The sequence below is a fragment of the Staurois parvus genome, unplaced genomic scaffold, assembly GCF_062004578.1.
Source record: "Staurois parvus isolate SC_StPar_1 unplaced genomic scaffold, SC_StPar_1.0 ptg000361l, whole genome shotgun sequence".
Lineage (NCBI taxonomy): Eukaryota > Metazoa > Chordata > Amphibia > Anura > Ranidae > Staurois > Staurois parvus.
This window is the reverse complement of record NW_028318157.1, coordinates 519,982-535,032: the sequence shown is the minus strand read 5'-3', so window position 1 is coordinate 535,032 and position 15,051 is coordinate 519,982. Positions and strand designations below refer to the sequence as shown.

Below are 15,051 nucleotides of genomic sequence, written 5' to 3'. Positions count from 1 at the left end.
TTCCCAACCGCTCTGATGACAAATCAGTGACAGATCATTCAAGCACCTGCAATGGATACATTATTGCCTAAGAAAGTCAAAACCATTTTCCCATACCATTCTTATGAGCATGGACGTACACTAAAAAGGTCCCATCTTTCTCAAATAAAACACTGCAGTGTTGAAGTGATCTTGAATTTGTCTTGTTACAAAGCACTGTGTAGCTGGCTGTAAACAAGTCATACACACAATACTGTATTCATCCATGTCCGGCCATTGAATGGGCTCATTTTCAGCACAGTTTGAGAAGTCTTGGTCTTCTGGTGCTATTCATACACAATCTTTTGGATCCTTGCCTCTCCTAACAAAGTCAGCATGTCTGCAAATACTCACCCACACAGAGGATATTGAAACAAAAGCCATGATTAATTGATTTGTTAACCAGCTGGTCCGGCAGGCTGTCAAATCCCACGTGCCCAGAAAGAGGAAGAGTACGGCACCCTTCACCCTGAAACAACAATAGAAAAGCACAGATCAAGTCCACTCTCTTACAATATTTACTTTTTAATGCATGAATCTATTACTAGTGTATTCAGTAAGGAGAAGGGTAATGTGCAAATTGCAGTGGGTCACAGCAGCCAATCACAATTTACCACCAATAATGTTTTTTTGTCGCTATGGGTTACTACAGTTTGCATACCCCTAATCCTTGTGTTCCTTTACTTAAGCCCTATACACACACAATGACAATAAATCGGCCACATTATTAGGTACACCCGTTCAATTGCTTGGTAGCACAATTTGCTAATCAGCCAATCACATAGAAGCAACTCAATGCATTTAGGCATCTAGACGTGGTGAAGACGACTTGCTGAAGTTCAAACGAAGCATCAGAATGGAGAAGAAAGGGGATTTCAGTGACATTGGACTTTGGTTGTGGGTGCCAGATGGGCTGGTCTGAGTATTTCAAAAACTGCTGATCTACTGGGATTTTCACGCAAAACCATCTCTAGGGTGGTGAAGACGACTTGCTGAAGTTAAAACGGAGCATCAGAATGGGGAAGAAAGGGGATTTCAGTGACATTGGACTTTGGTTGTGGGTGCCAGATGGGCTGGTCTGAGTATTTCAAAAACTGCTGATCTACTGGGATTTTCACGCAAAACCACCTCTAGGGTGGTGAAGACGACTTGCTGAAGTTAAATCCACTTTCTTCCCCATTCTGATGCTCAGTTTGAACTTCAGCAAGTTGTCTTCACTACCCTGGAGATAGTTGTGTGTGCAAATCCTAGTATATCAGCAGTTTTTTTAAATACTCAGACCAGCCCATCTGGCACCCACAACCAATGTCACTTAAATCAATTTTCTTCCCCATTCTGATGCTCCGTTTTAAGTGACATTGGTTGTGGGTGCCAGATGGGCTGGTCTGAGTATTTAAAACAAACTGCTGATCTACTGGGATTTGCACACACAACTATCTCCAGGGTAGTGAACACAACTTGCTGAAGTTCAAACTGAGCATCAGAATGGAGAAGAAAGTGGATTTAAGTGACAGACTTTGGTTATGGGTGCCAGACGGGCTGGTCTTAATATTTCAAAAACTGCTGATCTACTGGCATTTTCACACACAACCATCTCTAGGGTTTACAGAGAATTGTAAAGCGCTGAGCAAATTGTTGGCGCTATATAAATCCTGTATAATAATAATGGTCCGAAAAAGAGAAAAAATATCCCGAGAGCGGCAGTTGTGTGGATGAAGTGCCTTATTGATGTCAGAGGAGAATGGGCAGACTGGTTGCCTCGGCATAGATGAAAACTGTACTGATTAAACAAAAATAGTCAAAAAAAATGTTCGTGCTTGTCCTTCAAATAATTTCGGACAAAAGCTGTGTGCTAACAATCAGATTATCATACAATCGCTTCGAAAGTGGTATTTTTCTTACGCTTTTCTGATCGTGTGTAGTAGGCTTAAATAACCCCATCATCATGTAACCATGAGCAGTGATAAAATGTGCGATACTCTGCCATAAACCTGATCGCAATATAAATAAGAGCTCATTCCCCAGATAATAACAGCAGCATTCTCTAATAAACAGGATGTTCATTATTCGGCTCTGGGAAAGCAGCACAGAGGTGCCCTATGCGGCTGTGCATGCAAAGCAGGTGTTCATTGTATGTGTTACACGAGGCGGAACAGATATGGGCTAAGGAGCAGAAGCCACTAGTAAGCTGCTGAACCAATGACCAGATAAACACTGGCTTCTCAGCAAAAAACACACAGGGCTCGACGTTTAGAAATGAGGAAATTTAATTGTAATATTCTGCAAGTTGGGGAGAGTGACCAACTGACATGCAGCAGTTAAAACAATTATACCACTTACACATTTCTGCCCCATGCACAACAGACTATTGTCCAGCTCTTCTAAACGACTTTCTCCTCCCAGGAGAAAAGCAGCATCATAAAACGCACTTAAATTAGATTTTTTGCAAATGTGTTTAGAGGAGTCAAGCTTTTGGGCCAGAATGTTAGTTTATTCCAAAGTCTACAAGCATGTAGATGCGTCAGGCTTTTTTTTAGCTGTAAAACGCTCCTCTCCTGAACACGCTGGCTGTGGGTTTTGTTTCTGCCTTTAAACACCTATGTGTGCATGGATGCACAGGCCAACATGGAAGATCATTTAAAAGGCATTGAAGAAAAAAAAAAATTCCCCCAAGGCCTCACGTCGTCCCGTTCTCCACCCCTACCACCTTGCTACATCATGAATGAATTGATTAACCACATTTGTTGGAAAGCCAAGGTAAATGGTATATTTCACTTGCCATACCCAGGCCTGATTACTGCCAGACCTGTTGAATCAAGAAATCACTTAAAAAGAAGCTGACAGTGTGAAGCATGCTAAAAGATCTCAAAAAGCAACAAATCATGCTGCGATATAAAGAAATGCAAAAGAAACAAAGTAATTGACATGTATCAGTTTGGAAAGGGTTACAAAACAATTCCTAAGGGTTTGGGACTCCAGTGAACCACGGTGAGAGCCATTATCCACGAATGGAGAAAACTTGGAACAGAGACGAACACAAGGAGTGACGACTGATCCAGGAGGTCATAAAAGTACCCAGAACATCTAAAAGAACTGCAGGCCTCACTTGCCTTGTTCATGATTCAAAGAATCAGAAAGACTGGGCAAAAATGGCCTCCATGGGAGAGTTCCAAGGGGAAAGCCACAGCTGACCAAAAAGAACACAAAGGTTCATCTCACAATTGTCAAAAAAAAAAACTTGATTATCCAAGACTTTTGGAAAATTTTCAGTGGATTGATGAGACAAAAGTGGACCTTTTTGAAAGGTGTGCATCAAGTTACAGCTGGCGTAAAAGTAATAAAGCATTTCATAAGAAGAACATCATACCGACAGTCAAACATGGCGGTGGTAGTGTGATTGTCTGGGGCTTCTTTGTAGTTTCAGGACCTGGACGACTTGCCATAATTGATGGAACCATGAATTCTGCGATCTTACAGAAAATCCTGAAGAAGAATGTCCGGTCCAAAGTTCATGAGCTCAAGCACACTTGGGTTATGCGGCAGGGGGCTTAAGGGGTAATTACTTTTTCACATTGGGCCAGGCAGGTTTGGACAGCTTTTTTCCCCTTAATAAATGAAATCATTTAAAAATGCATTTTTTATTTACATGAGGTTATGTTGGTGATTTAAATGTGGTCTGAGCTGCGCATGTGTGGGTCAGACAGCATTGCCACTGACAGGCTGGGAGAGGCATGACAGTTGAGACCACAATGGTCTCTTCTAACAACCCTGTTAGCGTTTTTTTGTTTTTTTTTTCTTCATTTTAATGCATGCACTCTAAGGCCTCATGCACACTGCAGCTCACACAAAAAAAAAAAAATTCCTGTTTTACAGGCGTTTTACATTTTTTTTTTTTTCTAAAAGCCCCTGTATGTTAGCCTATGTGTCCTCAGGAGATATGAGCACATCATATGGATAACATTTGATTCATTGGATCCATGGTTAGCACCTCTGACCCATCATTTTCTTTTATATTGGGTTAATGTTATTGTGTTTTATGTGTCATTTTAACCACTTGCACTCCTGAGGACTTACCCCCCCTTACTGACCAGGCCATTTTTTACGTTATGGCGCTGCGGTACTGTAATTGACAATTGCGCGGTCATGCAACGCTGCACCCAAATGAAATTTACTCCTTTGTCCCACGAATTGAGCTTTCTTTCAGTGGTATTTGATCGCCTGTGCATTTATTTTTTGTGCTATGAAAAAGAAAAGAAGACTGACAATTTTGAGAAAAAAAAAATATATTTTTGACTTTTTGCTATTAAACATGTCCAGTAAAAAAAAAAAAACTTAGAAAAATCAAATTTCATTATAACTTTAGGCCTAAATGTATTCTGCTACATGTCTTTGCTAAAAAAAAAAAAAAAAAAAAAAAATGCCAATACGTGTAAATTAATTGGTTTACGTGAAAATTATAGCATTTACAAAATGACGGTATAGATACTGGGATTTTTTTTATATTTACTAGTAATGGCGGCGATCAATGATTTATAGCGGGACTGTGGTGGGCATTCTGACACTGGGGGGAATTGACTAGGTGACATCCCCAGTGACACCAATACAGTGGTCAGTGCTAAGAAAAAGCAGACACTGTACTAATGGAACTGGGCAGGAAGGGGTTAACATAAAGGGCGGTCAAAGGTTTAATTGTGCGCAGGGAGTGTGGGCTTTACTTTAATCACACTGCTCTGGATGGCTGTGCTGTGCAGAGCAGTGTGCCCGAGCTGACAGGGACTGTTAGTAAACAAAGCAGTCCTCCTCCCCGTCGGAGATGCTCGGTAATCACCGGGCGCCGGCTGGGAATCACCCACCGGGACTCGGTGATTGACAGCCGTGAATCGCGGCGTGCGCATGCCCCTACACAGAAACACAAAATCACATATACAGGTGATTTTGCGCACCCCTGCCGCACTGTAGCAGTATATCTGCTATAGGGTGGTTGAGAAGCGGTTATTATACAGGATTTATATAGCGCCAACAGTTTGCTCAGCGCTTTACAATATAACGGGAGACAATACAGCAACAATACAGTTCAATACAAGAGGGATAGGAGGGCCCTGCTCCTTGGAGCTTACGATCTAAGATCAATAAAAGGTTTGTTTTTGCGGTCAATCACAGATGGGATTCCTTTGTTCAGATACTTTGGGTTTGAGACGTTGAGCATAAGCCATCTTTTATGTGTATAGTATTTTTGAGTTTAGATAGGAGCACATCCTGCTCCTACCTCCAGTCATAGGCCTCCTACCCTAACCCTGCTACACGGGGCTGCTTAGGACTGGATGGGCAGAAATAAAACTACTTATGGCAGGTAAGCAACAAAGTGTGTGTGTGGGTTTTTTTTTTGCAAAATGTTGTGGTTTTTTTTTTGCAAAATGTTGTAAATTTGACAAAAGCACATTTTACACACAAAGCTACGCGACTCTGTAAACCGCAAAAGTTTTCCACCTAACAGTTGCACAGCCTAGAGACAAGCCACTTGACTTCATAACTTGGAAGTGGCTGTAGACTTTTGTCATGGTGATGATGGAAGTGTGTACTACAAAATATTTTTCCTGGGAAGTGGTGAGGATCACACATCCACAATACCGCACAACACTGCCTCTTACTAAAGCCACACAGCACACTGTTAATATTAAATTCTAAACATTTTCTTTGGAGTTCATGCCAACAGGCAAACCATGATACATTAGAGAGCGATGATAGTAAATCAAGTGTGACAAGTTTACGAAATATAAAAACATGCAGAGTATTAAAATCATTTGCTAATGGATCAGGTTAAAAGCCAGTTTACTTAACTCATTTAGGCCCCTTGTACATAGGGAGTCCAGCTCCTTTGTGCATTCCCAGAGTTTTAGTGCACATGGGGCACAGGTGTAGTGTCCAGCCCCACTGCCTGCAGCCTGTCAAAGCCTATAGCAGGCTGACAGCTGTACCCTATGGCACTTGTGTTTAAGTCCCCAAATCTTCCAATGGGGACACTAGTTGTGGTGACCTGGAGGTCCCCATGGAATTCCTTGAAGACCCCCAGGTTATAATAACAGCGGTTATAATCCTCCCTTTCTCTATCCAAAAATGAGGGGAAAAAAAAAGTTTGTCTATAGTTCTACTGCACTGATATACTGGCCACCGAAAATTATCGGCGTTTTGACGATTTGAAAAATTAAAAAAAAAAAAAAACAAAAAGAAAGAAAGGAGTGCTGTTAGCAATGATTGACTTCAATAGAAAAAAAAAAAAGCCTCTGTTAAGTTTTTTTAATTTTTATATATTTCACTTTTATTTTCTGTCCAATATTTGTGCGTTATTTTCACTGAAAGTTATTTAACGTTACTGGATTATATTTTTTAATTAAAATTCATGATATTAAATTAAAAAGTGGAATAAAATTATACGTACATAAAAAATATATACCGGTACATATTTTTTAAAAAAACTGCCCACTTTGGTGTCGGTTAAGTGCATCCTGAATTTTCGGCGTCGGTCAAACATTTTAGTGTGTGTGTGTTTTGTACCTCAGTCCTTGCAGCTAATCTATCCGTTCATAAAAGTTCTACTAGTCCATAAAAGATCACAGAGCAATAATGCACAACCCCAATTTAAAAAAAATGTGGGACGCTGTGTAAAATCTACATATAAAAACAGAATGCAAATCTCATAAAACCTATATTTTATACACAATAGAAATCAAATGTTTAAACTGAGAAAATGTACCATTTTGAAATTGATGGCAGCAACACTTCTCAAAAACAGGACAGGGCAAGAAAAGGCTGGCAAAGTGAGTGGTACTAACAAGGGCAAGAAAAGGCTTGCAAAGTGAGTGGTACTAACAAGGAAAAGCTGGAAGAACATTTTCAACAGGTAATGCTTAGTACACACTAGGAGAAAATCAGACCGTTTTTGAAGCGATTTGACAATCAGAACTTTGGTACACAGCTTTCAAGAGCAGATCATGACAGTTCATGCAAAATTATCAGGAGGGACAAGCATGAAAATTGTTCTTGTACGATACCAGAACTAACATTTTTGTTTAATCAGAACAGTATTTGCCTGGAAAAAAAACCAAAAAAAAAACTTGAGTGAACAAGACCGTGCATGCTCAGAAACAAAAGAATACAGTACAATACACCACTCCCAAAGTTGTATTCGGTCTTACAAGAATTTTTGTAACTTTAGTAACTTCATTTTCGAACAGAGACTAGCATGCAGGAAAAAAAACCCTATATATATATATATATATATATATATATATATATAAAAAGGAGGACAAAAAGGGTGATCATTCGTCTGGTATTCTCATGGTGTGTACTAGGCTTAAAGTAACATGATTGGGTACAATGGATATAAAAAAAAAGTCTACACACCCGTTAAAATGTCAGGTTTCTGTTATGTAAAAAAATGAGACAAAGATAAATAATTTCAGACCTTTATTGTGACCTATAAAATTGTACAACTCAATTGAACAAAAAAAAAAACTGATATCTGTTAGCGGGGGGAGTAAACTTAAAAAAACTAAAATAATGTGGTTGCATAAGTGTGCATACCATCTTATAAAACTGGGGATGTAGCTGTGTTCAGATTTAAGCAATCACATTCAAAATCATGTTAAATAGGAGTCAGTACACACCTGCCATCATTTAAAGTGCCTCTGATTAACCCCAAATAAAGTTCAGCTGTTCTAGTAGGTCTTTCCTGACATTTTCTTAGTCGCATCCCACAGCAAAACCCATGGTCCGCATAGAGCTTCCAAAGCATCAGAGAGATCACATTGTTAAAAGGCATCAGTCAGGAGAAGGGTACAAAAGAATTTCCAAGGCATTAGATATACCATGGAACACAGTGAAGACAGTCATCAAGTGAAGAAAATATGGTGCAACAGTGACATTACCAAGAACTGGACGTCCCTCCAAAATTGAAAAAAACCACAAGAGGAAAACTAGTCTGGGAGGCTGCCAAGAGGCCTACTGCAACATTAAAGGAGCTGCAGGAATATCTTGCAAGTACTGACTGTGTGGTACATTTGACAACAATCTCCCGTATTCATGTGTGGGCTATGGGGTAGAGTGGCAAGACCTTTTCTTATGAAGAAAAACATCCAAGCCCAGCTAAATTTTGCAAACACACATCTGAAGTAATCCAAAAACACATGTGGGAAAATGTGTTATGGTCTGATGAAACAAAGGTTGAACTTTTTGTCCATAATTCCAAAAGATATTTTTGGTGAAAAAACAAACACTGCACATCACCAAAAGAACACCATACCCACAGTGAAGCATGGTGGTGGCAGCATCATGCTTTGGGGTGGTTTTGTTTTTTTAAAAGGGGTGTGTAGACTTTTTAGATCCACTGTATAAAGTGTCCCAACTTTCTAGGAATTGAGGTTGTATTATATGTGTGTGTGTACACACACACGGGAGAGATACACTCCATCCCTGGAAACTATTCCAAAATGGCAGCTGTACATCAACAGATAATAAGATGACTTTCAAGACCAGCAACATCCCCCAGACATAAATTCAATTGCTTCCTGTTCCTACATCAGGAAATGCGGTTATGAAACCATTTCACCGCACCTCACATCCGTTGTAGACAGTTGAAACTACAACCTTAACATAGGTAATATTTAAAGTAAGTGTGAAAAGGATTAAAGTATAACTATTTAAACTCATCTCCAGCTTTGAGTGAACACCTCGTCTCCACACCTTGTATTCTTTTTTTCCCTGAAGGCTCTTCCGGACAGTCACGCAATGCAACATATTTCAATGAGTGAGAGCCAGTGTACAGCTGTGGCCAAAAGTTGAGAATGACACAAATATTAATTTTCACAAAGTCTGCTGCCTCAGTTTTTGAGACGGCAATTTGCATATACTCCAGGATGTTATGAAAAGTGATCAGATGAATTGCAATTAATTGCAAAGTTCCACTTTGCCATAAAAATTAACGTAATTCCCCCACAAATTTCACTGCATTTCAGCCCTGCCACAAAAAGGACCAGCTGCCATCGTGATGATCTCCAGCTTTGTCCTCATAAAAACGGACACCTGTGCTAAGGTGTCAGTATTTATGAGGACAAAGCTGGAGATCATCCTGTCATGCTGACTGAGGGAATAACAGACTGGAAGCTTTAAAAAATGGGGTGGTGCTTGAAATCATTGTCTTCCTCTGTAAACTATAGTTACCTGCAAGAAAACATGTGCAATCATCACAAAAAGGGATACACAGACAAGGATACTGCTGCTACTAAGAATGCACCTAAATCAACCATTTATCGGATCATTGAGAATTTCAAGAAGAGAGGTTCAATTGTTGTGAAGAAGGCATCAGGGTGCCCAAGAAAGCACCAGGACCGTCTCCTGAAGTGAATTCAGCCACGGGATCGGGGCACCACCAGTGCAGAGCTTGTGCAGGAATGGCAGCAGGCAGGTGTGAGTGCATCTGCACGTACAGTGGGGTGAAGACTTTTGGAGGATGGCCTGGTTTTAAGAAGGTCAGAAAGGAAGCCACTTCTCTCCAGGAAAAACATCAGGGACCGACTGATATTCTGCAAAAAGGTACAGGGATTGGACTGCTGAGGACTGGGGTAAAGTCATTTTTTCTGATGAATCCTCTGATTATTTGGGTAGAAGAGAAGAAAAAGGTGAGCGCTACAATCAGTCCTGTATCATGCCAACAGTAAAGCATCCTGAGACCATTCATGTGTGGGGTTGCTTCTCAGCCAAGGGAGTGGCCTCACTCACAATTTTGTCTAAGGACAAAGCCATGAATAAAGAATGGTACAAAAATCTCCTCCGAGAGAAACTTCTCCCAACCATCCAAGAACAGTTTGGTGATGAACAATGCCTTTTCAATCATGATGGAGCACCTTGCCATAAGGCAAAAAGTGATAACTAAGTGGCTTGGGGAACAATACATCAAAATTTGGGTTCCATGGCCAGGAAACTCCCCAGACCTAATCCCATTGAGAACTTGTGGGCAAAAACACCCCACAAATTCTGACAAACTCCAAGCATTGATTACAAAAGAAAGGGCTGCCATCAATCAGGATGTGGCCCAGAAGTTGATTGACAGCATGCCAGGGCGAATTGCAAAGGTCTTGAAAAAGAAGGGTCAACACTGCAAATATTGACCCTTTGTATAAACCTAATATAATTGTCAATAAAAGCCTTTGACACCTTATGAAATGCTTGTAATTATACTACAGTATACCATAGTAACTTCTGATAAAAACATCTAAAAACACTAAAGCAGCAGACTTTGTGAAAACTAATATTTGTGTCATTCTCAAATCTTTTGGCCACAGCCGTAGTAGTACTAGGGTCTACACTCAAAGGAACTGGGTTGAAAGATGCTGGGCACCATTTAACCTGGAAGGCAGCCCAATCTGGTGGAGGAAAGGACTTTTTCAGGGGGGGGGGGGGTCACAGGAGTCAATTTGGAGTTGGACACTGCATTACAGTGACAGCTTCATCAGCAGGTCAGGTCTAGGCACAGGCATAGCTGCTCAATGACCTCTTGCTTCACTGATTTGTTGGCTGCCTTGTGGTGGTGCAGTGCTTTGGATAGCATGGCAAAATGGCCCTAGGCAACTGAGCAGCAGAATGTAAATGTTCTATTATTTACAACTGACCTGCTGTGCACTGTTTAATGAATTGGGTTACCAGATTCTAGGTCCACTTTAGTAACATTTTTCAATAAGCAAGCACCAGTCTACAAAGTTTGTCCCATACTTTGTCCATGCCATTTCAAGTTCTACATAGTATTTCTACTGCTTGCTGCATGTTCAGCTACAGAAATTCACCATTCAGCCAATTTGTCTGCTGAGGACAAATGAATTAGAACTGCTAAATTTCCTTCATACAAACAGTACACTCTTGTATACCAAAAATAAGAAAGTGATAGAAACCAGACATTAACTTTGACCCATGTAATGGAAGGCAAGGCAAGGCAAAAATATTAAAAGAGAAGCTTTAGTCTCCCCCGAAAAAAAAATTAAAAGTCAGCATCTACAAATACTGTAGCTGCTAACTTTTAGTCCTCATGCACACTGGATGTTTTTACAGCGGCAGTTTTCAGCTTTTGACTTTTTTCTACAGCCAGTAAACCCCTCCAGCATGTTATCCTATGTGTCCATACACACAGATTATAAATCAGAGTTTTTTGGCTGAACACCCCCCCCCCCCCCCCCCCAAGAACTAGTGGGTTTCTAGAGGAGTTTTTTAGCTATAAAAAACACACAAGCACCTCTCTAGCAATACACACCAAACTGAGCATGTCCAGAGTGTCTCCACATGATATGTCTTATCAGGAGACAGGAAGCGGACAATGGGGGAAGGGGAGGATCCTCCACCCTTTTCCCTTACCTCTGTCTGGACAGTGCAGATTGGCCCTGTGCTGATCACATCCCAAGAAAGAAAAAACAAAATACATACAAACACCTCTCTAGCAATACACACCAAACTGAGCATGTCCAGAGTGTCTCCACACAATATGTCTTATCAGGAGACAGAAGGGGACAATGGAGGAAGGGGAGGATCAGAGAAGTCAGGATCAAACAGTGCTTTTACACAATGCAGAGGATTATTCCTTTAGGTTCCATAATGAGTATTACAAGCATGCTTTACTGATGTGGGTTTAGTAACACTTTAAATAATGAGGAGGAGGTAAAGTAAACCTAAAGACAAAACTTTTAATTTAAATTTTAGATAGTGAAAGGGAGGGTCATAGCCCTGTCAGGTTTTTTACTAAATGTGTCCAATTGGGGAGATTTCCCTTTCACTTTTGTCCAACAACCAACACAGGAATTGAAAGAAAATCTCTTTGAGGAATGCCTAGGTTGTCACCAAAACCAGTGTCCCCATTTAGAAGATGTCCCCTCTAATACTGTTCTGGGGACAACTCAAACTTGGGGATTTTCCTTTACTTTTGATGATCGCTGTAAACATGACAAAAAATGAGGGTGAAGCTTCCTAAAGGCCATACGGTCAGCAAGAAAAACCTGACAGGTACTCTAAACCAGCCTGTCTCAACCGGGGTGCCTTGAGGTTTTTTCAGGGGTGCTTTGGCAAAATGTCTAAAACATGCCCAAAACTTATATACAAGCCAGAGGATGGAACAAGCTGCCTTTTAGTTACACAAAGCCACAGGGTTTTCATTGTGCACCATTATGATCTTCTAGCCGCCAGAGTCCTGACAACAAATGACATCATCAGTTGATAAGGAGGATGTCAGCTGCCTGCACAGCATCCAAGTTTGGCCCTCCCCAGCTCCTCTCCATCAGTGCTGGCGTCACATTGGCTCAGTGATGGAGAAAAACTGAGGGAGAAGAGAAACATTGGAACACTAGTCAGTACCAGCGTGCAAAAGTGTATTTGCTTTGGAGGAATAAATCATTTCTAATGTTGGGTGTTCTACATGTGTGGATTTTGCTGCGTTATATAAAACTATTAAAATAGTTTTTCACATTTTAGAATGGGATGCCTCAAGACTGTCCATCATTTTAAAGGGTTCCTTGACTGAAAAAAGGTTGAGAAAACACTGGTCTAATCCCTCTCCCCTCTATCAATAACATAAAAAAAAAAGTTTTGCTTTTACTTATACTAACTTGACGCCAAATCACATACATCTTTTGGTGTTAAGCGGTTGTACCGAGATGATGGCATCATCCTGTAATAGTTTCTTTTAGAGCCGACAGACGGCTCTCTTGTAAAAGCCACTAACTAGCTGATGCTTTGCAATTACAACCAGCAGGAGGGGACGTCCCCGCAACAGCCTTCCGCCGCTTTAAAAACGGGCTGTCCTGTCCCACTCTATGATATAGGGAACTGGAAGCCATGACCTGACATCGCTTTCGGTGTAGACGGCATCATTTTTAAAAATAAACAGCATTTTTTAAATCACACTTATCTTGGTGTGATCAAATGCTTTTAAGGGCAGAGGAAGGTACCTGTCACATGCCTATTGCTGTCACAAGGGATGTTTGTATTCCTTGTGACAGCAATAAAAAGGGATACAAAATAAAAAGAAAAAAATGTAAAGCAACAGTGTGGGAAAAAAAAAAAAAAAAAAAAAAAAAAAAGGAAAAACCAGAAGAGATGACCTGACAAACAGAAATAAATGGTGCAATTTTAAAAAAATAAAACCATTAATTCACACCAATCTTGGTGTGATTTATTGCTTTTAAAAAGGGCAAAGGAGGGATTTGGGGACTTATTGACCCCAGATCCCTCCATAAAGAGTACCTGTCACAGGCCTTTTTCTGTCACAAAAAAACTAAAAATGTCCTGTCCCCCTGTGCTTGCGTACAAAGGCAAATTTGCGCGTGGGTCCCTCACACATGCAAACAGCAATTGTCCCACACATATGAGGTATCAGGTCAAGGGCAATAATCCCAGCACCAGACCTCTTCTGTAAATCTAAAGTGGTAACCTGTAGAGGTTTTTAAATCAGCGCCAAAACATGTTCATCATTTCTCGCTGTTGCATGGGCGTCCACAATTTTAAAGCGTGACATGTTTGGTATCTACTCACTTGGCATAACCTCTTTTATAGGTTACAAAAAAAATTGTGTTACCTATTGTGTTTTTTTGCATTACAATTAAAGAAAGTGTATTTTTTCCAAAAACATCATGTTTGAAAAACCGTTACGTAAATACTGTGTGACATAAAAAAATTGCAACACCCAACAATTTATTCTCTAGAGCCTCTGCTTTAAAATATATATATATATATATATATATATATATATATATATATATATATATATATATATATATATATATATATATATATATAATTATCACTGACATAAAATAAACAGCTTACTGCAGCAGATCAGACAGCGATTGCAATTGGTTGCAGCATATCATTACTACTTACTGACTGCTTGCTAGAAGTTACCGCACACATTATGGCTCACTGGTTGCTAGAGGTCACTGCACATTATTACTGCTCACTGACATACAATAAATAGCAGCTAAACTAAAATAAATTGGTTGCTAGAGGTTACTGCACATCCTTACCACTCACTTATTGGTTGCTAGAGATTACAGCAGATCACTTCTGTTCACCGATTGGGTACTAGAGGTTACTGCACATTATTACTGCTCACTTATTGGTTGCTATTGGTTACTGTGCATCATTACCACTTATTGATTACTAGAGGTTAGAGCACATCATTTCAGCACTAGAGGTTACAGCACTAAATTCTCACTGATTGGTTCCTGAAGGTTAACAGCCAATCATCTCCTTGCTGCCTGCACACCATGGACTGAGAAGATGAGGGGACCCACCAATAGACAGAAAACTCCTAGAGATCCCCAGCGTCCTGTGATCAGTGGCAGTGCTGGGGGGTTGATGGGATCAGTGGCAGTGCTGGGGGGTTGATGGGATCAGTGGCAGTGCTGGGGGGTTGATGGGATCAGTGGCAGTGCTGGGGGGTTGATGGGATCAGTGGCAGTGGTGTGTGTGATTGGGATGAATGAAAGTGCGGGATGGGGATGGGAGGTGACATTTCTACACCGACCACCAATGTTAGGGGGGGAATTTACACTGATGACCAATGTAAGGGGGATTTAAACTGACCACTAGTGTAAGGGCAATTCTCCACTTACCACCAATGTAATCAGGAATTTGCACCGACCACCAATGTATTAAAGAATTTATGTTGCCAACCAATGTAATGGGGGATTTTCACCAAACAACCAATACATTTACACTGGCCACCAATGTAAGGGGAAATTTACACTTCCCACCAATTTAAGGGTGGCTTCTACATGGCCCACCATTGTAAGGATTTGACACGGACCACAAATGCAAGTTAGGAGTTTTTACCGACTACCACTATAAAAAGAGTAGTCCCTACACTGGCCACAAACGTAAAGGGGATTTACACAAACCACTAATGCAAAAAGGAGCATGCACAGTTACCACCAATGTATTGAAGGATTTACACTGAGCATCAATGTAACGGGAACATTCACACTGAACACTAGTGTGAAT

The 15,051-nt window shown here is 40.5% G+C and overlaps 1 protein-coding gene across 5 annotated transcripts in view; it reads right to left on the bottom strand.

The window, feature by feature from the left end:
* Positions 1-15,051, bottom strand: part of SEPTIN6 (septin 6) — an 84,767-nt gene that overhangs the window by 48,022 nt on the left and 21,694 nt on the right. For all 5 annotated transcript variants that reach the window (XM_089684901.1, XM_089684899.1, XM_089684902.1 and 2 more), the window contains exon 2: positions 373-487. In XM_089684901.1, coding sequence (XP_089541027.1) covers positions 373-487 — 115 coding nt within the window. The remainder of the gene's footprint in view (positions 1-372; positions 488-15,051) is intronic.